Raw genomic sequence first — 25,345 nt, 5'->3', positions numbered from 1 at the left:
ACAACTTAACTCTCTGAAATTTATAGAAATGAATGTTTTTATAGGTACATGTCTTTGTTACGTGTCAAGATAGTTTGGTTGTGGAGGAAGGATTATTGAACAAAAGCCTAAATATTTTTCTCTGAAATCTAAATTGTCCTTTCTCCATGTTCAATATAAAAATGTGATGAACCCTCTTCTAATTCCCAACTCTGTCTCAAGGTGGTGCTTGCCAAAAAGTACAATTGTGCTTCAGATGGGTTCTTGTAACTTTAATTATTTAACAGCTTACAAAGCACAATTATATATAGTGACAAAGCTACAATGAATGTGGCTTTGCTATGATACAAAATGAGATTATTAAAGTTTCACATAGCAATTTAGTGGGAAAAAAAATCACAATTTATACAGTAGAACCAGCAAGCAGTACATCTGTAATGCCCAAGGATTAAATACCACAGAATAGCATACGCCTGCTCCATTATATTTTTCATACCAGGCATTTAAAAACCATGTATATATTGCATTGGTAAACAGGCCAAAAAAAATCAAATTATTTAATAATGCTGACCTTGAAAATGTTTCAAAGAAGATACATACAATATACAGTTCAATCATGATGTGGATTGGATTTACATAACATTAGAAAGCTTTCTGTAATTTATGTAAGAAACAGCTGTATAGGTAAATAAGTTAATCAGTACAAAGATTGTATTTTTTCCATAGCTGCTGAATTGCATTGTTAGGCAAATTGCAATTATTTTGGAGATTATCAAGTCATCAGTGAAGTTATGTCAGAAAACTTCCTTATGGTCAAGAAGAGCGAGTAAGCTTTTCCAACAGTATTAATTTTGTTTTTAAGCTTAAAGTAAAAGGAGGTAGTGTGGTAAGGTTCAACCCAATTCTGTCAATGCCTGATATATGTGCAAGTGGCCGATGGGTCATCTTGTAACGAGATACTTGAATGGGATCCATTTCCATTAGAATGTGTGTATAAGATATCATCATCTGGTCCCCAGGTTTAACATCTTCCCTTTTATCATACCTGTAAGGAGTATGCAGTGGATTTATTTGCATTCTTTTCAGAACATACTAAACTTCTGCTAGTTATCTGCACAGACATGTACTATCAAAAACAACATAAAAGGAATAAAAAGATTCTCAGTCTAATTCTCATCATACTTCATTATGTGAGCCACAGAAACAAGTGCTGTTCAAAGGAAGTCAAACATTGCATTAGCAACTCTTCCTGCTGCTACTTTGGTAGTCCATAGAGATCTGTGAGCTGCTCATAGCATATTTCCTCTCTGCCCCTCTATTTGAAAGCTGTGGAGAAAAGATTTACTGTGAGGCCTGTGATTTGCAGGGGAGGGGGAGTGGACTGGCTTTCATTAGGATCTGATTATGTGGGTTTGACTTATTAGGCTGCAGAAGGGGCAGTCCCCCATTGCTGGCAGGCAGTTGCAGTGGGGGTCCAACATCATGATGGTGCTGAGTCATCATCTCTTCTCCCCCCACCGATAAAACAAGTAGGATTTCCTACTGGTTAGGGCTCTAGTGTAGAACTTGGGAGTCCCTGGGTTCCATTCCCTGCTCTGCCACAGGCTTCCTGTGTGACCGTGGGACCAGAGTTACAGAGGTACTTAGGTGCCTGAAGATGCAGATCGGTACTTGGCATGGTTTATAGAAATGCCTATGCATGCAAAATGCCTAACCTGCCAAGATACTTCTGTAAATTACACTAGGGCCCAGATCTTCAAAGACATTTAGATACCTAACTCTCAGTGAAATCAACAGGAGTTAGGCAGTATGTAGGCACCTATCTGCATCTTTAGACACCTAAATACCTTTGGCCATCTGGCCACTTGTTGCTTCGTCCCTCAGTTCCCCATCTGTAAAACAGAGATGACAGCCCAACTGCACAGGGCTATTGGGAAGATAAATACATTAAAGGGGGATAGATAGAAACATAGCATGCCCATGAAAATATAATAGCTCTAAGGGAATGCTATTTTCTTAAGTAAATGAGTCAGGTTAAATCATAGCCTTCATGAGACTATGTACCATGTTGCATTAGGTTCCACATAGTGGGAAGATAAGAAATATTTATATTTTCACATTATATGTGTATATTTTCCATTGTACATAAATGATTCATAAAGATAAATCCTTTTAGCTAATTTCTAAAGTTATGTTTAAGTTATCAATTTGCTTCCCTTCTGTAATTAGAGTTCCCACTTCTATACCTTGCAACAATGGGGCAAGGAAGACGGAATGAAGAAACTTCCTTACATTTCAACTTGTATGTCCACCAATCCTTCACATCTAAGCAATTTCTTCCCTGGTGGGATCCGAAGGTTACTCTAAAGTTGCCAGCAAGAGGAAGGGCCTTAATTCCAGAACAAAAGCTTCCAAAACTCTTTAACACTAAAACTCAGCTCTGATCAATCTAAGTTAGTTTTGACATGAAATAACCAGCCTCATCTTTGCTGAGGCTGAATCAAATTAATGAACATTGAGCTGATGAGAAAAACTGACAGGAAATACATTTGTCCTCTAGCAACTGCTTGTCCCTCAGTATTCACCTCTGAGATGCAACTCACAGTGATGGAGAAGTCAAGAGGGACAAGGATAACAAAAGTTAATAGAAACAGAACCTTCATTCCAGCAAAATCCCATTAAGAACACTAATTTCAAAGATGGTGCCACAGCATGAAGCACATTCCGCAGAATCTCAAGAAGCCTGTAAATATACTGTGTAATGGTACACTAATGTATGCAAACTACATATTTATCGTCTCTCCTAAGAAACCACCTTTTTGGGACTAAGCAGTTTAAGGACTATCAGATCCAGCTACCATTTGAGATGGCACATCTGGTCAGGCTGGTGGAGAGAACGTGACATCTGGCCAACAGCCTTGCCAGTTCCAATCCCATAGTCTCCCTCTGGGCTAGTAAAGGAGCTATCATTAGGATGCAAGCTTTCCTGAATATTATTACAGTATTTTAAAATAATACCTTATGCTCATACAGCACCTTTCATCCTGTTTCAAAGAGTTCATGCTAATGGAGGAAAGGCAAACAAGATTATAGACCCATCCAGTTTTAGAATCTACAGTCGCTCTTTGAAGGCAGATAATGGAATTCCTGCATTTGTCTTGGGGCAAATAGAATATCTGGGCATGCCACTTCAAAACACTTCTAGTTATACACTGCAGTTATCCTGATGAATCATTAGTCTGCTTAGCCACTCCATCCATAAATCTGATTATCCCTTTATGTGTACAGTCTGTGAAGACAGCAAATTATTTTCTACCCATCTGCAGGGCTCTTGCTTCCTCATGCCAGAGGGAAGGTCTGGTACTACCCTGATTCTTTGCATTATTGTGCTGTGTGATGAGAACCTGGTGCCTGTGTGTATGATCGTCAGCTGCTGTTTATCCTTGACCTCTCTTATGTTGATCCTTATGATGAATCAGCCTTTCCTTGATGCACCTTTCTGATGAGCAAAGATAACAGTGAGTGACAAACTGCCCCTCCATATCAGGCTGCAAGACCACGGAACATCTGTCAGAGTGACAAAATGCTATTACTTTCTTTTTTCCATCACATTACGGCCTCACATTCTATGCTGCACCACCAATGGGAAGCAAAAACTGGTTAAAAGCCATCAAAATTAGGCATCATATACAGAAAATGTAAAATAGTCCAAAGTACGTTCAGTAAAGTAGCTTGCTGAATAAACTAGAATTGGGGCACTCTAGCTACCATATCTGTCTTACCACATGGGGGACGACGACATTGTACAATTATTTCTGACAGTTCATGATTTAGAGTTTCCTCCAGATTCCAACATGTGAAGAGTAGTCTGACATGAGAGTTGAACAGTTGTGAGGAAATGTCCCCACTAACATATTCAGTATTGTAATTAGATTGAGAAAAAGTAGCAACAATAAGTGGTGCCAAACTGGCTAACTTCTGCACTCCTGACAAAAGCTAATTGGTTCTTCCTTCTCATTTTCCCTCCTCCCTGACTCCAAAAACCATGAGTTCTCAGATCACCTCAAGAACTAAATTACAACTCCCGCAGCCCCCATTAGCCTGGAACGGTGAACCGCGGCCAGTGGGAGCTGCGATCAGCTGAACCTGCGGACGCTGCAGGTAAACAAACCATCCCGGCCTGCCAGCGGATTTCCCTATGAGCTGCGTGCCAAAGGTTGCCGATCCCTACTCTATATGGTGGAAGGGATATTCCACATAACTAAGGCTATATTTGAACATGCAAATACCGGAACATTTTGTCACATTTTTTCAATTTAAGATATTTGCCACTGTTCTTAAAAATTAGGATAAATTAGGATACACTCTACTGTCATCAGTTGAAAAGTGATGGACTACTACAACGTGTTTTGAAAGATCCAGTGAAGTAAAAATGGATTTTGAGGGTTATCCAGGACACATTTTTATCCAGTCACAACAAAGGTAGTTGAGTTTAATAAGCTAAGAGATTTTTTGATTTTCCCTCTTGTGTCTTTAAATTATCTCTGGTACTTAAACAATAAATGGGCCAAGAAAAACAGAAAACAAAAAGCTTCACGGACGTTCCATGTTTGGTAGAGAATTCTTACAGACTTCACCAAAATTCCCTGAAGATTTGATTGCCCCTGATCATGACTTAACACACACACTGTGTAAGAATCAGTGTCCATCCGGTTTGCCAGCATGCATGCACACAAGAGGGAAAAACAATGTTTACTGTCTTGACAAAAACCACTTGCTCATGGCATACCTCCAATTCGAGTTGACTTCCAAAAATCGAGAAACTCCAGTCTGTGCAGCAGCCACATCAATATGGACAGAGACATCTACAACAAAAACAATACTATTTCAAAATGCTTGTAACTACAGTACACCTGTAAGTGAAGAATAAGCTATGTGACCATAAAGATACGTGTAAATATTCCAAAATAAACAATATCTAATGTATTTATGAGAAATGTACAGCAAAGAATCCTCAAAACTGAAGTTAGATGAACACTACTTAACATTCAAACCAACTTTACATACCTGCTGTTGAAGGCAGCAACTCATGTAATTTCTGTATTGCAACTCCTCCAGGGTAGTTGAAATGTGAAACATATAACGATGTTCCTGAATAAGCAGCATTAATTAGGAGATGTGTCATAACCAACAGCGATCCGAGTTTATATAGCCAGGATTTTTTGTAGTTATGCAAACTGTTAAGGGGTAAAAAAACCAGAATGAAAATTCGCTGTTGATCTTGCCTTTACATTCTGTAAGTAGTTATTGGGGCAGAACATTTTAAAAATAAAAGGTTTCACTGTTGGACAAAAGCAAGAGTGAGGATGACTGCAAGTTCTATTATATTAACTAAAAAATTATAACACTGTATTTCTTTCCCTTAATTCTAAAGGAATTATTTTGAATGACAAATTAATAGTTACAATTACAACAAATAATAAAATATTCATAATATAACACTTTAACACTTCCGTGTTTTTAACCTTTAGCTATAGAAATAAACATACAATTCTCAAAAGCACTTTGGAATTTCACTTTAATTTGTTTATTTAAACAACTAATTTAGTTCTTTAAGATAAACATTATAGTTAAATGTACCTAATTAATTAGCACTAAGGAGTTTCCTGAGTAAAGTAATAAACAGTACAGCTATTCACTGGAATGTGCCCCTTTCTCTTGTGGGTGAAATTAACTGAATTATACCACTACGCTGGGGTACAACTTGCTGCAGATATCTACTTATAAATTTCATTAATTGGAGTCACACATTCATCAAGGAGAACAAAAACCTGTATTTATACAGCATATACAATAAGATTTCTAATAAATCATTTTAATGATAGTCAGACAATAGCGATCCCACTTTATTTATAGTGTTGTAACAGTTCTGGCCTTAACTGATGACTTATTTAATAAATAAACTTTTAACTATCTGGTTATAAGGCTAGGACTATGGGCCAAATTCTGGAACTGTAACAAACCTTTCCCAAACAGGTGCACATATGTATTGCAAAGAGAGTGCTAGTGGCTCTCAAACTTTTTTCATTTGCGGACCCCTACAAATTTTCGAATGGAGGTGCAGAACCCTTTGGAAATTTTGAATGGAGGTGCGGACATGTATAGAGATCTATTGCCTGTATATATAGCTGAATTCTGTTCCATCAGTTTTCAGTCCAAGTCTTTTGCGGACCCCTTAAACATAGTCCGCAGACCCCCAGGGGTCCATGGACAGCAGGTTGAGAACCATTGTGCTAAACTACTTCCATTTTCGGCTGGCAGCAAGCAACCCAAAGCACAGCCCTGCCCCCCACCTTACTCCTGCTGGGTGCCCAAATAACATGTTCCTGGGGCATTGCTAGGTTAGAAGAAGCATGCTCATAAAAGAGTGGCCCATGCCCCATAGTCCAATCCTCATGCACCCCACTGTGACTCTTGCTATGGAGAACCTTCAGAGCTTTGTGCTGAGCTAGTATAGGGCAGCCAACTTGCAACCTGTGCTGCCACTGCTGGCCACAGCAGTTCAGGTATAGAATCTGGCTCAATCACCACCTGCGTACGTGCACTCCTTTGGCTAGCACATTACATTTAATCTCTTTCTCCTCTAAGCGATAAAAGAACTGACCAGCATCTTGTAAGCTACTATCAAGTTTGAACTGAGAATAATCTGTTCAAGAAGCATTACTCTGAACTTACATTCGTGTACAACCTTTGGCAGCCCCTATGTTGAAGACGGGGAAAGTGTATATGATAAACCGCAGCTCTTTATGTGGGAGAAAAGAATACAAAAAAATAAAACCCAGCGCTGGTAGAATTAATACCCGAGTCCTTTTGTCTGCTGCACCTAGAGGCACAAATATAATGCTGCATCCCAAAGCACGAGGCAGGGCTGAATAGAAATACCACAAGAAAGGAGAAGTCTTTAAGATGAAAAGGGAGTTAAGGATGTTATTGTTATCAGCAAATGTTTGGGTTAAAGTAACTTTATCCTTTCAGATGTTCTGCAAAACTTTTTTAAGTATGCAATAAATTTATTTAGTTTACAGCTATCACATTGTTCCAAATTACTCATATATTGAACTTCTAAATAAGACAGTTTAGTCATTTCTGAAGATTTTGTTTTCTTCACTTAAGTTTTGCAGTCATCTACAGAGCTGGTTGAAAAATAGGAAAAAAAAGGGTAATGAAAAATGTTGTAGAAACGTTTTTTTCCCAAAATGTTGAGGAACTTGATTTTTTTTTTTACCAGCTTCCATGTAAAGAAATAAGCAAATGAAGGCATGTTTCAGTGGTCCATTAATATATCCTTGGAAATGCTATGGGCCTTCATTCCCCTCAAGCATTCAGTTATCAAGACAATGAACATGGTACAAAAACCTATAAAGCAGCATATAGGCATATATTAATGAACCACTGTGCACAAATACACAGCTAAATGCAATTACAACAGGGATCCTGAATTTAAAGTCTTTTTTTAAGGATTATAAGAAAAATAAGAGAAGAAAGGAAGGGTACTGGGAAAAACATTAATTTGGTAATTTGAAAACATCTTTTTTCTTTTTTTTAAAGTTTCCTGGACTTTACAGCTTCCCTTCTCCCTCACCCTTTGTGCTCAGCTGCCCTTGCAATTGCAGTCGGTGATCCACTGGTCTTTTCCCACTCTCTTCCTATTGCAAACACTATGCTGGGAATGTTAAACAGTTAGACAAAGAGAATTAAGAAGTGGGTAGCAAGTCAAACTGTTGCCGAAAAAGGGAGCTGGATTCAAGGGGACAGAGAGATAAAATGCACTCTCATGAAAAGCCCTCTTCTCTTTTCAAGGTTAGAGGCAATGAGGTAAGAGAGGAGGAGTCAAGGGGTGATTTTGAAATCGGGCCCTTAGCAGTAAATACAAAAAGGAAAGGGCAAATTGTAGAGGTTTTGTAAAGGAATAACTGCCAGGGGTGGTGGTGAGTTGAATATAGCACCAAGGCTGTGACTACATAGGAAAAGTTGAACCCTTAAAATATATATACATCCGGGTTGTTCCACTGGTGCCACCAGCAGCAGAAGCTACAGCGTAGATGGGATTCAGACATTTTTGCAACTGGATCATCTAACCCTACTCTTAGCCACTGCCTGTATTACAGCTGCAACCGCTGTTGCCACCACTGCACTAATGGGGAACGATGAATTCTGTTTTTGCCACTGTAGATGCAGCACCAAGGCCTTGGTGATAGGGAGGACAGTGGAATTCACAACCAAGAGGGAGAGAAGAGTGAACGATAAGGCAGTGAAGAGACTGAAGGACAATGCAGGATTGCACAAGGAGCTTGATCCTGTGCCCCTGGAAGTCAATGGAAAAACTTCCTTTGACTTTAATGGGGCAGGAGCAGGCACCAAGAGGAGGACAGGAGAGAGGTATGTCTTGGAACTGGACCCCACAAGGTAAATTTCAACTGAATTCTGTCATTGATGCCAAACATTTCAATCATGTCACAGCTGAGTCCCATGAATAAATCAGTACAAATATTTGGCTTAGCTGACATAAGGCCATGTCCTTATTTTCCTATATATATTTAAAGGATACTCCCCAGTTTGAACTTTTATTTAAAACTGTATTATACCAAAGCACTTTCCCCTCCGGCCATAGAAGCTGCCTCCAAAATACGGAGTCCACAGCAACTGTTAGTCCTAGAAGAAAAAAAAAATATCTAAGACTGAGGAGCTTATCCAAGCTGAACATTTGCCTAAGAGATGAACATAGACTGGGACACCCTATGAGCCTGATCTAATGCCAGTTAAACCAATGGGAGCCAGATCATGCTCTGGGTCTTGTGCTGACATAGAAATGTGACAGGTAATTGCACAGTTTGCATTTCATTGTAGAAATCACAGGCACTATTAGAGAGAGACTCATACTGTGGTCTTGCTCTATGTCCAGTGTGAACAATAGTCTGGACTGTCGATCAGGAAGGATGTGAAGCAGGGAGTGGCTTCTCTCTGTTAGCATCCTCCACCTCACAGTGCCGGAGTAAGTGAATGCTGATGTGCTCAGAATTATCTTCCACTGCTTCTCCTCTCAATGTTGTAACACCCTCCCCCCTGCCCATAAATAGCAAATGTATTGATGCAACCACCATCAGGCAGACTCTGAGAGCATGCTTTTTAAGAGAGTCGTGTTGTCCATGAGGAGGCTCAGTGGGTCTACATATGCTCCAGGCCTCCACAGATGGCTTGAGACCCAGGCGATTTCACAGTTTTTCTGCAGTGACCAACACCTAATCTATTAAAGTTAAAGAAATGAAATAATAAAAGATGGGAACATAGCATGTACCAGGCAACTCAAGTATCCCTAGAACCTGATTTGTGTAAACCTCCCTCCTTCCATCTTCCTCAATATCATCTTGTGTCACATCACATTACATCTCATTCCCGGTCTGAGTTCGCTACTCAGGGTGCAGATCTCAGGCCATTTGATGGTAATAATGGCCAACCCCCCTGAACATTGGGAGTGGGAAACTCCATCTCATCTTACCATAATAGTGCACTCTAGGAAACGTTGCTAGTTGAAACATGCAGCATTTTCCAGCCCCTACACAAGTTCTTTCTGTGTAGAAGACAATATGGTCCTAAGGTTTTTGCTAAATATCCTGCATTTCTCCCAGAGTAAAATTTCACCAGTTTAATGAATACATTAGCTTTCTTGTGGTGAAAACAGAGGAAATTTATTCTTAATTTTCACTTTTTATTGAGTAAGTTTTACTGCAGGCATATTTTTAAATAAAAGAAGACCTTAGAAAAAAGAGGAAATAGTAGATATTAAATTCAATGAAAAAAAGGAGCACTTACCCAACCAAACAACGCCAGCAGCAACAGCATGGGAAAGCATCTTTAAAATGGGGATTCTTTTACTTAATAATGTCACCAGAAGCATGAGGCCCAAGAAGATACAGAGCTCTGATCTGAAGACAATAATTGCCAGTGCTGAGAACCAAATAAATGGTCCGTGCTTTTGCTGTATCCAAGATGTAAGTGCCAAGAGAACTGTAAAAAGATATAAAAACACTGTATTAACCACCGGACATCTTTAAGGTTTTTTTTAATTCAAGTATCTCCTCTATTTTGGGCCCTATTCAGTATTCCTACTGCAGCAAAGCTTTGCCAGAGAAAGGTATGCAGAATAGGGCCCTTTGTAAAGTACTCTAGTTTGATGCCCTAGCTAACTAGGAACAGGTGTATCACAAAGGAAAGAGTCTGGAATCCCTCCCCCGGGAGTATATTTAATGAGTGACATGAACAACTCTACTTGTGACCTGGTACTGAAAGCTTTTCTGAATCTAAGTGGTATGGTTATTACTATTATAATTTATTCTGTGACAGCCAGTGTGCTTGTTATTCTCATGACCTGTGTGTACCTTGCATTAATGCTAATGGCACTCAGATCCAAGCATCAAGAAGAAAATGTACCCTGCGTCTCCTAAGAACAAAAAAATATGAACACATTTGGGTGGCTAGTTGCACATGTGTCACATCTCTATATACTATGGGTTCTCTAGTTTTTTTCATAGTGTTGGCCACATCCTAACAAAGATCATATTGAGCACCAGTCGCGATCACAAAGCATCCATGTGGAAATTACAGCAATTGCTTATATGAAAGAGTAATAGTAGAAAAGTATTTTAGTAGTCTCAATACCTTGTACAGTGCTTTGAAAAGGTTATCGCTGTGCAACAGTCACTTGATGATTCAATGTGTTTTTATTCTGTTCTATATAGGTTCTTATACTGCCCTCATCTGAGTACCTTCCAGTAGTGCATTAAGGGACACAACTAATATCTGCCAATGTGACTGGTTGTTTCTCCCATCCTCTCTCCAGGGGGAGAACTGTGTGTGCAGTGGAATCTTCTGGTTTGGGGGATTTTTTATTTTTCAGATGCGTTTAGATCAGGTCAAAGAAGAGCATATTGCACTTAGAGAGGGAGGTGGTGAGGTTTCTGACGGTCCTTATTTCGGAAGGGAGTTCATTGCATAGTCTCAGACTGTCCTCTGAGGTAGCTCTGTCTCCTGCACAGACTAGCTTTACCTTTACTATAGATTTTTAAATCGTAAGAATGTCCAGAGGCTGTGCAATGGCCACGTGTTTCATAAATAAAATAAATGTAGTCAAATCTCTACCTAATCAAAGTCACTACTAGGTAAACTCCCTATATATTCAGCTTTAATACAACTTCAGTTTAGCGAATTATTTTAACACATATGCTATAAAACATACAACCACAGTTCTCCAGTCTCCTTGCCACACAGTCCAGCCATCAAGCATATATACATTAACTTGGTCTGACTACATTTATTTGTCCATGTGCACTCACTATCAATAACATTAGAAATAATTTCAAAATGTATATGACATCCTCAAAATAAATGCTTACCAACAGGAAGTGCGAACATATTGGGAAGTGTTCGAGTGCAATAAAACATTAGATGAAACTGAGTAACAGTTATTAGACAGAAGATCGTCGATACAGTTGATCCAAACTGCTTTCTGACTTCTTTCTTTAACTTCCATAGTGCATAAATCACACTAAGCCCCAGACTTCCTCGGACTTTTGTGAAGAAAAAAAATTAAGATAAGAAAGCAATGTCAGGTTGCTTATTGATGTAGGCAACAACAAAGAGGAATGTTAAGAAATATTAAATTACTATTGCACAAATACAAAGAAAATATTAAGCAGTGCAATATTTAAAAGATGGGGTAAGGAGTGTATAAAGAAACAGGCAAATTATGTTACAATACAATATTTTAGATCAGACTTAAAAGAATAAAGTATCCAAGGTAGTGTTTTCAGTGCAATCCATCCTTGTTTGGTTGTGACTCAGTATCGCAGGGGCTGAGTTCTCTGAATGATGTTACGTGGGGTGGTGTAGCAGGGTGGTCTGCCCCTTTAAGGGCCTGCGGAGCCAAGGAGCAGCAAGCCCTGGCCAAAGGAGAAGCCCAGAAGACAGGTGCTGAGAATGACCAAATCCAGCTAAGAAGCAGCCAATGATTGGTGCTGATTCCCAGCAGGAAGATATAAGTGAATAGCCAGCTCTGTCAGAGAAGGAGAGCCAGGAGAGACAAACACTTCCCTGGTCCCCAGCCCTCAGGGTGTGTGTGTGTATGTGTGTAGGCGTGGCTGACTGTTTTGTCCCCAAGCAGTTAGACAGACCCACCAGACTACCGGTAGATAATAGTATGTCTAAATAAAACACATTGTGTCCATAAAAACTTGGATGTGAATTCTGAATTCCCTTCCACCATCCCCTCAGTTTTCTGTTAGAACTCTGTTACTTTAGTATAACTTTCTTTGTGTTGGTTACCTGGTAAAAAAAGGATGGTGGAACTTTTAAGTTAGCATTAAGTTAAATAACTCAAGTCTTGCAAGTTCATTTGTAAAATAAACATACTACCATATTCTCCAGCATTGATCCAAAATCCTATACCTTAGAACAGTGTTACAGACCAGTACTGCAGAATACATCACTATTCAAGATCTCCTTTCAGACCTGATTTAAAGTTCATACCTATCAGTTGTGAGTAAAACTTGGACATTTGCAAGCTAGACAGCACGAATATAGCTGGGCTGGAAAGCGCAGCAATAAAGACTGGTCCAAGAAACGTTCTTGGGACAACTCCAGGAAACTCATGATGGTCGTACTGCAAAGAAAAGAAAGGCTCAGTGTGACAGGCAAGCTAGAAATAATGTCTAAGAACAGATGAATGTAGCAGAACTAGACAAATAATGCTCTTATGCTTCATGTTGCATTTGTGCTGGTCAAGAGAGAGGTGGGTTATCTTGGACAGACCATAAATAATAATGTCCTCTTTCCTATTCACCTTCTCCAAGTCCAGTCTGTGGTACACAATGTCATGGATGGCTTGGAGGTTGAAGCTCTCCTCCACTTTTGTAAATGGACAGACAGTTAAATATGCAAAGGCCACAGCAATGATCAGCAACAGCAGGAGTGATTGTCCACTTGAGCTCCTCTTCTCAGCCATGCTGGACATGAAATCCACATATCGTCTATTAAAGAGATCAAAACTGACAGAGGGGAAAAATGAAATTATATTAACATCATGACAACGTGCCTACAAAGGGAAAAGGAGAGACTAATGCATTTTAATAAAATATGAAGGGAAAGACAATGCTACTGTACATGTAGCCTACTGCATGACTAACAGATCAAGTAATCAATCAGGTTTTCATATATACTAACAAAGTGAAGTATCTTGCCAAGAGCATACTCAGCCAGTGTTCCATGATTTGCACTGACTGCCTGAAGTTTAAGGTTTTGGCTTTACTCTATAAAGCCTTAATGTCTTATGCTTTACCGTAAAAGACAACCTCTCTCCACATAGCATACTGCCACCACAAACATAAAAGAGAAGGAGCTGGTGGCACAGTGTTTTCTGTGCGGGTCCCATATCTTTGTAACTTGCCCCTCCCTGTGGTGTGAAATAGCCTGACTTTAATAATTGTATGCAGTGTTGTTGTAGCCATGTCGGTCCTAGGATATTAGAGAGACAAGGTGGGTGAGGTCATATCTTTTATTGGACCAACTTCTGTTGGTGACAGAGACCAGCTGATTTCTGAGGCAGTTTCCGTAAAAACAGTCCAGATGTTTACAAGAACAAACTTTGGGCAAAACAATATATTTTCCCCATGTTTAAAAAATTCTTACAACTGAAGCTCATCCTGGTGCCAGGAATGTGCCTTTTGCTGTTCCCATGAAAATCCACCCAAATTTACCAAGTTATGCAGCTCTAAAAATCATAATTCACCCATGCTCAGTAGGGAGATGTTAGAGGGTGATAGTTAAATTCTCTGCAAATTCTGTCGGCAGACATCATGTTCCTCCCCCCAAACACATTCTACATGCTGGCTAGGCTGCATATGTTCCATCCCCACAGCGCAACTGAGGAACAGTGGCGTAGTGGAACTGGAATGCACCAGCATGGTGTTCTGGCTCAGTGCACCACCCCTTACAGAGTGGGGGCAGAGTTAGAGCAGCATGAGGCGGGGTTAAAGGATCAGGCTGGTGCGGAGACACGGCAGTTTAGGACTACACTGTTGGTGATGACACTCGGAATGTGAGTGCTGAGCACAATTTTCTTTGTAATTGCTCCCCCTGGTTGCCATGGGCCACTGTGGTACCATACACTGGAACTGTGAGCAAGGAGTCTCTCTATTATGTGCTCTCAATGCCCTCCCCCCCCCCCCACCCCGATAGCACCCAGGCAGTATAGAGAAGGAGGTAACTTAACTGGAATGTAGAAGGGTGAAGAGCAGAGGGGAGACCAACACACAAGCCAAAAGGAAGACTGGGACAGGGACCAGACAGAACGAAGGGCAGAAATAGAAGGGATCAGAGGTATAATGGTCTGTAACTACTAGAATATGTACACCTTGAGAACCTAAAGTTGATCCCAGGATTCTTGAGGCTCACCATTCCCCTGCTGTCAGCAAATACCTGTGAAACCCACTGGCAAAGTATGTGTCTCATCTACCTCTACTGTTTGGCCCATGGAGAGAATGACAACCTACTACCAATTACTGTGTTACCCCCAGAGGTCTGTACTGGAAAACTAAAGGTTCCAACACCGTTGATAATACATCCAGACGTCAGTTTGGTTTTACAAAAAGGAATTTTTTTCCATTTTTCTTGGTTTGTAACTTTTGGCACTGCCAAATATAAGCAACAATGCCAGTCCGAAGCCTGGGTAAAAAAGGAGGGTTCTGCAGTTAGGTTTGCTACCCATTCAGGTAAAACCTTAACGCAACTGAAACAATTCAGTCCAACAGAAATTTGAGTAAGTAGAGATGGAGGTCAAAACCCACGTATGAGAGTTATCAGTGAAAGCCAAAAGAAAGCTGAGATCTCAAGATATTGAATCCTCATAACCAAATCTGTAACCCAAATAGGCATGTATATACTTTATATAGTACAGGAAAGTTGGCACAGGTCACACAAGAAATGAAAAAGTACCATGTGAACACAGTGTCAGTGAGACAAGATGGCCAGGGAGTGGCAAGATAGTGTCTGGAGCTACAATGTTATATTCAGGAAGATGAATGCACAAAAGAGGTGTATAAATTATGCTGGATAACATCACAGTGAAGACCCTGTGGTTTGTGAGCCAGTGAACAACAGATTAACAAAAGCTAGACTATAAATAAAACATAGCAAATGTACAATAATCGAAGTATGCACAAACAAACACAGCAGGTGGCAGCGAAAAGTACTCATTCTATGAGCAGGTGTGTGGTGGGCTGTATAGACCCCACACCAGGGACGGGCAAACTTTTTGGCCTGAGGGCCTCATTGGGTTTCTGAAATTGTACAGAGGGCCAGTTAAGGGAGGCTGTGCCTCCCCAAACAGCCAGGTATGGCCCGGCCCCCGCCCCCTATCCTATGCTTCTCGCCCCCTGACGGCCCTCCCAGGACTCCTGCCCCATCCAACCCACCCTGTTCCCTGATGGCCCCCCAGGGACCCCTGCTCCCTGACGGCCCCCCTGCTCTCTATCCCCTTAACGCCCCCAGACTCCCGCCCCTAACTGCCCCCACCGCCCCATCCAATCCCCCCTCCTTTCTGACTGCCCCCCAGGTACCCCTGCCCCATCCAACCACCCCTTCTCCCTGACAGCCCCCAGACTCCCGCCCCTAACTGCCCCCGCACCCCATCCAACTCCCCCTCCTTCCTGGCTGCCCCCCCAGAACTTCCCTGCCCCATCCAACCACCCCTTCTCCCTGATCGCCCCTGGACCCCCCCCCGCCCCTAATTGCCCTCTACCACTCCATCCAACCTCCACTCTCCTTCCTGACTCCCCCCCCGCCCCCGCCCAGGACTCCTGCTCCATCCCCCACCCCTGCTCCCTGTCCCCTGACCACCCCCGGAAGCCCAGCCCCTGACTGCCCCCCGCCACCCCATCCAACCCCTCCTCTCCTTCCTGACTGCCCCCTGGGACTCCTGCCCTCATTCAACCCCCCTGTTCCCTGCCCTCTGACTGCACCGACCCCTATCCACATCCCTGACCACATCTCTGACCACCCCCCGAACTCTCCTGCCCTCTATGCAACCCCCCTGCTCCCTGCCCCCTTACTGCGTTGCCCAGAGCACCGCTGGCTGGTGGCGCGGCTGCACCAGGACAAGCAGCCACGCCATGCAGCACAAAGCACTGGGTCAGGCCAGGCTCTGCAGCTGCGCTGCCCCAGGAGCTCGCAGCCCCGTCGCCCAGAGCATTGCACCGGTGGGTGGCGGTGGGTGGCGCAGTGAGCTGAGGCTGCGGGGGAGGGGAACAGTGGGGGAGGGGCCGGGGACGAGCCTCCCATGCCAGGAGCTCAGGGGCCAGGCAGGACGGTCCCGTAGGCCGGATGTGGCCTGCGGGCCATAGTTTGCCCACCTCTGCCCCACACTGATAAGGAAGGCACACCCTATGTGCAGGATTAACCCCCCCCCTCCCTCGCCACCCCTGTCAATCCTGAATGATAAGGAGGAGGCCAATAAAAAGGAGGAAACTGCAAGCAGCTGTGGGGGTAAGATCATCCTGAACAGAAAACTGCTGGAACAACTCCTGAAGACACAAGGGGAACTCCCATCCAGGAGATATCCATCCCCAGTTCTAGAGGGAGTACAGTGAACTCTCAGGGTAAGCCTGACAGAGTGATCCTGATTTCAGTAGCCCAGCCAGACGAACTTGTCAAAAACTGCTAAGTAGACTGTCCTGCAATAAGATGGTATTGTCTGCCTTTTTCCCTGTGAGTTGGGTCAGTGAAGAAGATATTCTCGGGTGTACTGCTGAGACATTTAATTTTCATTTTGATCCCCCATCAGAAGAAATTTAAGAAAGCCCACAAAGGGTAGGGTCCCCCTTTGCAAGGATTAGGAAACTGGAACCTGTGTATAAGCCACGCAGCATAGATAACTGGGCATCACCAGGGTCTCCCACCATCTGCAAGCTGCACCAAGTATCGGATGACATGCCTATTCATGACATCAAGCTAATGATAGGCAACTTCAGTGCACAAATCAGCAACACCTGTACTGGATGGAAAGAAGTAATGGGCACAGCAGTGGCAGGCATCCAAACTGATAATGGTGAATGGCTCTTGAATCTCTGTGGCACAGAAACCATAAAAACCTCTTCCAGCAGAAGAGAATTCAAAAGCTCACACTCAGATCATCAGAGAATGCAACTATCAAACAGACAGACCATGTGTGTATATCTAAGAGATGGGCAACTTCCTGGAGGGATGTCAAAGTCAGCAGAGAAGCAGATGTTGGCTCAGATCATTATCTTTGAATGGCCACATTACAACTTAGACTCAAAAACCCCACAAAAATGGAAACAAGAATGTTATAGCAATAAAGAAGTTCCAGGACAAAAAAACAAAGATCAATTTCCAGATTGCACTTAACTGTTCTACTGTTTTACAGGACCAGACTGATGAAAGTCTGGAAGACACATGGCCAAACTGGAAGAAGATGGTAGTTGAGACAACAGAGAAAGTAGCAGGCCAGCGAAGGGGGCAGAAGAAAGATGCCTGGATTACATCTGGAACATGGGAAGCAACTGATGAGCTAAAAGCTCTGAAGGCCAAAAAGGAACAGTGCAATTCACAGGCAGAACTCTTAGAGGTGGATGCAAGATACAGAGAAAAGGATAAAAAAAAAATTTAAAAATTAAAGAACAGATGCAGATAAGATAGAATTGCCTGGGTTCAGGAGAAGACTATAAGGCAGCAATAACAGCACAGAGGGGAGATTTCAAGTAGCTCTATAGAATAGTGAAAGACATCTCAGGAAGAGCCAGATAGACACAGCTCTGAAAGATAGGAGACAAGCTAACCAAGAGTACCCAAGGGAGGAAAGAGAAAGCAAAGAAGACCAAGGAAGAACTGGCAGAAGACAGTGACAGAGGATACTGAATGCGCTGGCATCACTTGAGGAGAAGTACCACAGCTAGTGAGTGACTGTAATGAATGGAGGAACTGGACAGCCCGATGTGTCATAGGCACAGGAGGAACTAAGGTAAGGTTTGTTTAAAACTTAAGAAATTAACATTCTTTTACCATAGTTGTGTCAAAAGTTGCAAACTTAAGCACTTAAAAGTTAGGAAATGCCAGTATTAAGATTGCTTATGAATCCTAAATTCCCCCCCCCCCCCCCCCCGGATGCATGTGCATTATAATACAGCCTTTAATTACTGATCATACACTACTTTTTTTTCCCACAGGACACCAAAAACAATGAGGAACACACAATTAGTGACTACCTTTGAAAAGTTTGCTTTAAGTGACCTGCCTGGCATCACATAGGAGCTCTGTGGCAGAGGCAGGGAGAGAATCAAATTATCCAGGGTTCTGTTCAACTGCCTTAACCATGAGACCATCCTTTCTCTTCCTGCAGTCCCCTGCCTTATTCACTACAAGCCTTCCAACTTCTAAAACAAATGAGTCAGTGGTCCTACAGACCTTCATTCACTACGTAACCTTGATTTCTACTCAAAGCACTGTCCACAATGCACTGGATGGGAGCAGAGGTCCTGTAGAAAAAAATAGACAGTGATCATGTAATTAAAGATTGCATACCCATCAGTGACCTGAGTTAGGACTGCCTATACAATCTTAACTTTTGAGTGCTTGGTTTTGCAACATTAAAATTTTAACAAAAAGATTTTCTTTTCTTTTTTATTTGACTCTAAGTGCGTTCAGAATTAGGAGGCTGCAAGGAAGGTACATCCCTTTGGGATTTGCCACAATAAGGCAAATCCTTAATTCCTTGAGCTGTGTCAGCTGCTTTGACAATGTGTTTTGAAGGTGGCCTTAAAAGTATTTTTAAACTTAGAAGGCCTATACCAGGCTTTTTTTTTCCTTCAGGGAGGGGATGGTTTCATTACAAAGTGAGGTGATGTAGTGCACATCATAGTAGTCTTTCTAGATTTTAACATCTCTTGAGTTCGGGGCAATCAAAGGAAGAAGGCTGTAATTCTGGACTGCAAATCTGAGGAGAAAACTTAAGATTTCTATAGAAAATGGTGGTAACCAGGTTATCAAAATATTAGGGCTGTTGATTAATCGCAGTTAACTCACACGATTAACTCAAAAATTTAATCACAATTAACTGCACTGTTAAACAACAGAATACCAATTGAAATTTATTAAATATTTTTAAATATATTGATTTGTATTACAACACAGAATACAAGGTGTACAGTTCTCACTTTATATTATCTTTTATTACAAATATTTGCACTGTAAAAAATGATAAAAGAAATAGTATTTTTCAATTCACCTCATACAAGTACTGTAGTGCAATCTCCTTATCGTGAAAGTGTAACTTACAAACGCAGGTTTTTTTGTTACATAACTTCACTCAAAAACAAAACAATGTAAAACTTTAGAGCCTACAAGTCCACTCAGTCCTACTTCTTGTTCAGCCAGTTGCTAAGACAAACAAGCTTGTTTACATTTACAGGAAATACTGTTGCCGGCTTTTTATTAACAATCTCACATGAAAGTAAGAACAGCCATTCGCATGGCACTTTTGTAGCCAGCGTTGCAAGATATTTATGTGCCAGCTATGCTAAATGTTCATATGCCCCTTCATGCTTCCATGCCGATGATGCTCATTAAAAAAATGATGTGTCAATTAAATGTGTGACTGAACTCCTTGGGGGAGAATTGTATGACTCCTGTTCTGTTTTACCCGCATTCTGCCATATATTTCATGTTATAGCAGTCTCAGATGATGACTCAGCATGTTCTTTTTTAGAACACTTTATCAGCAGATTTGACAAAATGCAAAGAAGGTATCAATGTGAGATTTCTAAAAATAGCTACAGGACTCAACCCAAGGTTTAAGAATATGAAAGTCTGAGAGGGACGAGTTGTGGAGCATGCTTTCAGGTAATAAGGTCCCCTGGGGATGGATCTGGGTGCTATTTTGTCAAGTTATGTGGGGAGTGTCTAACCTGACATTCCTGATGGTATTGGTGCTTTACCAGCGACTCCAAAATAGACTGGGTAAATTAAAATTGGTATATTTGACCTGGCGGGTTAGGGAACCCCTAAGGTCAAGAGGAGGGACTGAAGGGTTAAAATCCATTGCTGATGTAATAACCTGGCATATGGATTTGTGTACAGGCCCAAAGTCCAGAGTTTGGTCAAGAGGTCAGAGGCCTAGCAAATAGGGATTAGTTAAGAGAAAGTAGAATAACCAAAGATAACTTTGCTTTTGCTAAGATATGCCTGGTCAGCAAAACGCCAGATGTTGGGGGCAATAATTGTGCCTTATTCAAAGTTGCAAATAGAACAAAGCCCTGTTTCTGTTGTGTTAGTTTCTTCTGTAGGAAGATGTTCTTCCCACACATCCAACCTTGAGTTTATGAAAGGTTCAAGCATTTCAGTATAAGATATGGCCTCCTCCCATCTCCCTTTCCCAGGGACCAATGCCTGCCTTAAAACACAAATGAATAACTTGAAAGACAAACTTTATTGCCATATACTTTCACTGTTTCTTTGCTTTTACCCTTGGATATGTATCCATTGGACAATCAAAGAAGCTACTTCATTCCTACGGACTCCAAATCAGAATTCAATATATATATTTTATACTAATACATTTATTAAAGTACTAATTAAATGTTAAATGTTAATTTGTCAATTTAAGACCATGGGCAGACCATTATGTAACCTTTGACCATTGGTTACTGTGCTATTATGTCTTGTTGCTAGACCTATCTGGGGGTGTGGGACTGCCTACCCTGTCACTTTCCCCTGCCCATGGAAAATCCATTTATTCCATTGTAATCAATTGATTGACAGTGTCTCTGAGCCTAATAAGCAAGGTGACACTCCGTCAGTGCTGTTAAGTAATAAACTCCTGTGCTTGACTTCTACACGGTGTGGATTTATGTCCTTCAGCATCTGACTCAGATGATGAAAATTAACATGCATTGGTCCACTCTGCTTTGGATAGTTATCGAGCAGAACCCGACATCAGCATGGACGCATGTCCTCTGCAACGGTGGTTGAAGCATGAAGGGACATATGAATCTTCATTTGCAGCTGCCACGTAAATATCTTGTGACGCAGCTACAATAGTGCCATGAGAACACCTGTTCTCTCTATCAGGTGACATTGTAAACAAGAAGCGGGCAGCATTATCTCCTGCAAATTGTAACCAAACTTGTTTGTCTGAGCAATTGGCTGAAAAAGAATTAGGACTGAGTGGACTTGTAGGCTCTAAAGTTTTACATTGTTTTGTTTTTTAATGCAGTTTATATTTTGTACATAATTCGACATTTGTAAGTTCAACTTTCCCGATAAAGAGACTGCACTACAGTACTTGTATTAGGTGAACTGAAAAATACTATTTCTTTTGTTTTTTACACTGCAAATATTTGCAACCAAAATAAATATAAAGTGAGACTGTACATTTTGCATTCTGTGTTGTAATAGAAATCAATTTATTTGAAGATGTAGGAAACATCAAAAAATTTAAATAAACGGTATCATGTTATTGTTTAACAGCACGATTAATTGCATGACTAATTTTTTTAATCGCTTGACAGCCCTAAAAAATATCCTGAAATATTTTGTTATTTCTAATAAACATTAACACAATCCACGATTATTATGTCATTTCATAACCTTTTGGGAATGCTTTCCAGAAGGTGTTAGAGCCAATCAGTGCAGTTTTCCTTTAAAGGAAGGGTGTTTGACAGAATGAATGGCTTCAGAAATATGATTACAAATACACTGTTTATAGTTTAACGCTATGAGATGCATGATGTGAATATTTATACCTATGTTGTCAAAAGACAAACTTTTGTCAAATTTTTACCCTGGTTTAATTTTAAACGCAGGGCTGGTGCAACCACTAGGTGAACTAGACGATTGCCTAGGGTGCCAAATGGTTAGGGGTGCCAAAAAGCGGTGCCCTGGCTCGGCAGGGAGGAGCTGCCTTCCGGAAGCACTGGAGAGCCAGAGTGTTGGCTTGTGGGGGCTGCGAGCCCCAGCCATGGAGGAGCCAGCGCGGCGCAGGGGGGCAGCAGCCCTGCAAACGCGGTGGCGCCACTAGCGGGTAGTAGCCGCGTCCCCCACCCCTCCTGCCCAGGCTGCGGCCCAGCACCCCCTCTTCCTCGGGGGCACCTGCAGGCTACAGCAGATGCTTACGGGCGGCGGCCCCCAGGCATCCCCCGTCACCATACTTGAGCTCTGCGGCTCCCGGGAGTGTGAGCCACTGCCCCTCCCACTGCCTCAGCACTCTGTGGGGGAGGGGCTGTGCGCGGGGCAGCATGTTCTGCCTCCACGTGGAGCCAGTGTCTGACCGGCATGGGCATGGTAAGGGGAGTCCCAGCCAGGGGGCAGTCAGGGAGCAGGGGGAAGGTTGGATGAGTCGGGAGTTCGGGGGGTGGGGGAAGGGAGACTCGGAGCAGACAGGGAGTAGGGGGGGTTAGATGGGTCGGGAGTTCTGGGGGCATGTCAGGGGGAGGGAAGTGGTTGGATGTGGCATGGGAGTTCCAGGGGTCTGTCTGGGTACGGGGCTGTGGATAAGGGTTGGGGCAGTCAGGGGACAGGTAGGGGGTAGAGTCCTAGGGGGGCAGTTAGGGTGGGTGGGGGTATCAGGAGGGGGCAGTCAGGGGACAAGGAGCAGTGGAGGGGTGTTGGGGGTTCTGAGGGGGGTAGTCAGGGGGTAGGAAGTGGGAGGGAGTGGATGGGGGTGGGGCTAGGGCAGGGCTCTCCCCCCCGTCCTCTTTTTTGGTTGTTGAAATATGGTAACCCTAGGTGAGAGGGGAACCGGGGGCGCATGGGGGCTGGTGCCCTCATGCATCTGCTGCAGCCTGCAGGAGCCCCCCAGAGGAGTGGGGTGCCGGCCCGCGGCCTGGGCAGGAGGAGTGGGGGGGCAGCTGCGCCACCGCCTTTGCAGGGCTGCTGCACCCCCGTGCCGCGCCCAGTGATGAACTGCCAAAATCTTAACAATCGGTTCCCTCCTCACCCCACGACGGGGTCGTTGCCCACCCCTGCCTCCTGGAACCCCTACCCCATCCACCCCCCTGACTGCCCCCAGAACCGGGCAGGAGGGTCTTGTGGGCCACCGAAGCGGATGCCCACCCCACCCCTAAGAGCCAGAGGGACCTGCCGGTGGGCGAGGTGGGGAGTTCTGGCGGTGCTTACCTGGGGCAGCTCCCAGGAAGCATCCAGCAGGTCCCTCTGGCTCCTAGGGGCAGGGTAGCCTAGCTAGGGGGGAAGAAGGGGGAGCGGCCACTCCCCCCACTGATCACATCAAAAGTGGCACCTTAGGCGCCGACTCCGTGGATACTCTGGGGCTGGAGCACCCATGGGGAAAATTTGGTGGGTGCAGAGCACCCACCGGCAGCTCCCCACCCCACACCCGGCCCCAGCTAACCTCACCTCACCTCCGCTGCACCGCCTCCCCTGAACGCGCCGCCCCACTCTGTTTCTCCCCCCCCCCGCCCCCGGCATCCTGTGAATCGGCTGTTCGGCAGCAAGCCTGGGAGGGCTGAGAAGCAAGTGGCGGCTTCACGCTCAGAGCCAGGGTGGCGGAGGTTAGCTGGGCCGAGAGCAGTTCCCTGAGCGCCCCCCCGGGTTACCCGCTGCGGCGTGGGCGACCCTCCTCATGTCCGTTCCCCCCCGCCCCAGCTCACCTCTGCCTCCCTGGGCCTGAGTGCGAAACCTCCACTTGCTTCTCAGCCCGCCCCAGCTTCCCATGCGAACAGCTAATTCGCAGAAAGCCTAGGGAGGGGCGGAGAAGCAGAACAGGGCGGTGCATTCAAGGGAGGAGGTGGAGCGGAGGTAAGATGAGGCTGGGGGGGGCTGCCAGTGGGTGCTCTGCACCCACCAAATTTTCCCCTTGGGTGCTCCCCATGGAGTTGGTGCCTAAGGCGCCACTTTTGGCCGGTTGTTAAATTTAGAAGCCCTCCCTCACAGAACAAGCAGTTCTAAAAGGGCTTCTAAATTTAACAACTGGTTGCAGCCAACCGGCTCCAGCTCATCACTGGCTGCGCCGGCTCCTCCATGGCTAGGGCTCGCCGCCACCACAAGCGGGATGCTCTGGCTCTCCAGTGCCTCCGGAAGGCGGCTCCTCCCTGCCGAGCTGCTGCAGCGGCCCAAGCCCGGCAAAGCCAGTGAGTGGACTCGGGGTTGGGGCCGCCGGGGTGGGGTGGGGAGGGCTCGTGGGGGGGCTGTGCAGGGGGGTTCAGCGGGTGGGGAGGGAGAAACCTGGTATGGGGAGCAGCCCCTGGGCATGGCTGGCCCCTAGGGTCTGTAAAGGCTTGTGGGGATTTGCCCCTCAATGAACCAATGTGCGGTGGTAGGAGGCGGGGGCTCGAAGGTGGAAGTTTCGCCTAGGGCGCAAAATATCCTTGCACCGGCCCTGCCTTTAGCTTAGATTCCCTACACTCTCCTCCATGACCCAGTTCAGTCGCTCTCCCAGCTGGCAGGGGTGAGACATGTCCAGATGGGCCCCCCTCCCTGCACATTATTATTCCGGTGTGTGCATTCCTCCAGCAGCCAGTGCTGTCGTAGGGGAGCCCTGGCCTCTTCCACGCATTAGTGAAAACCTCACCCTGCTTCCACTGGGCAGCCCCAGCTCTCCCCGTGGGCGCCTCGCGAGCCGGGCAGCTCCGCTCAGTCCACGGCACAGCGCTGTGGGGAGGGGAGTCGGCGGGGCTCGCGCAGTGTCCCACAGCGACGTGCCTGCCACACGGTCACGCGAAGGCCGGTCACGCGTGGATAGGACAAGTCAAACGAATCCCCCTCATCCTCCCTGAGTCCCCTCCCGCCTCCCCTGGAGGCGCCGGCGCCCCGCGTGAGGGGGTACCCCCGGGGGAGAAGACTGAGGTGTGGAAGGGGTTGCAGGCTGGCCAGCCGCCCCTTACACTCCACCCCTAGCAGCCAGGGGCCAACCTGCCTCCGCAGCCGCCTGAACTCACCAGCTACAGCCCGTCAGCCACGTGGCCGCCTCCCACAGGGCGCAGGTGACCGCCTCAGATCACCTGACCGTACAAGAGGCTCCAGGCGGCCATGGTGGATTCGGGCAAAGCACCCACAGCAGGCATAGGAGCCCCTGGACGCGCAGCTTCTAACAGAAATGGGCGCCAGGTACGAGGTCGCTGCCTGGCTCCCGGCTGCCCGGACTCAAAATGGCCGCTGAGCGTGCAGCCGGCCCCGCCCCTTGCTCTTTCTCCTGCGGCTTCCTGCCCATCTCCGCCCCGGGCCTACACGTCCGTTCTCATTGGCCCCGAGCGTGGCGAGCTCTGATTGGGCCACGTTCCCACAGGCT

General features: G+C 44.6%; 1 protein-coding gene across 6 annotated transcripts; it reads right to left on the bottom strand.

Moving 5' to 3' along the window:
* Positions 1 to 230: 230 nt before the first annotated feature.
* ALG12 (ALG12 alpha-1,6-mannosyltransferase) lies at positions 231 to 25,212 on the bottom strand. Of its 6 annotated transcripts, none has more exons than XM_073328322.1 (11): positions 24,996 to 25,211; positions 18,511 to 18,581; positions 12,875 to 13,079; positions 12,562 to 12,694; positions 11,430 to 11,603; positions 9,850 to 10,044; positions 8,588 to 8,691; positions 6,715 to 6,938; positions 5,047 to 5,216; positions 4,769 to 4,844; positions 231 to 1,024 (listed from the first exon to the last, which is right to left on the bottom strand). In XM_073328322.1, exons 3-11 carry the CDS (start codon positions 13,043 to 13,045, stop codon positions 793 to 795), a joined length of 1,479 nt encoding a protein of 492 aa, XP_073184423.1. In that variant the 5' UTR covers positions 13,046 to 13,079; positions 18,511 to 18,581; positions 24,996 to 25,211; the 3' UTR covers positions 231 to 792. The 6 variants fall into 6 exon arrangements, with proteins under 6 accessions (XP_073184423.1, XP_073184424.1, XP_073184421.1 ...); XM_073328323.1 differs by lacking the exon at positions 24,996 to 25,211 and adding an exon at positions 24,629 to 24,981; XM_073328320.1 differs by lacking the exon at positions 18,511 to 18,581.
* Positions 25,213 to 25,345: the final 133 nt, after the last annotated feature.

The sequence above is a fragment of the Lepidochelys kempii genome, chromosome 1, assembly GCF_965140265.1.
Source record: "Lepidochelys kempii isolate rLepKem1 chromosome 1, rLepKem1.hap2, whole genome shotgun sequence".
NCBI classification, from domain to species: domain Eukaryota; kingdom Metazoa; phylum Chordata; order Testudines; family Cheloniidae; genus Lepidochelys; species Lepidochelys kempii.
The sequence above is the reverse complement of the archived record's forward strand: the minus strand, read 5'-3'. Positions and strand labels throughout refer to the sequence as shown.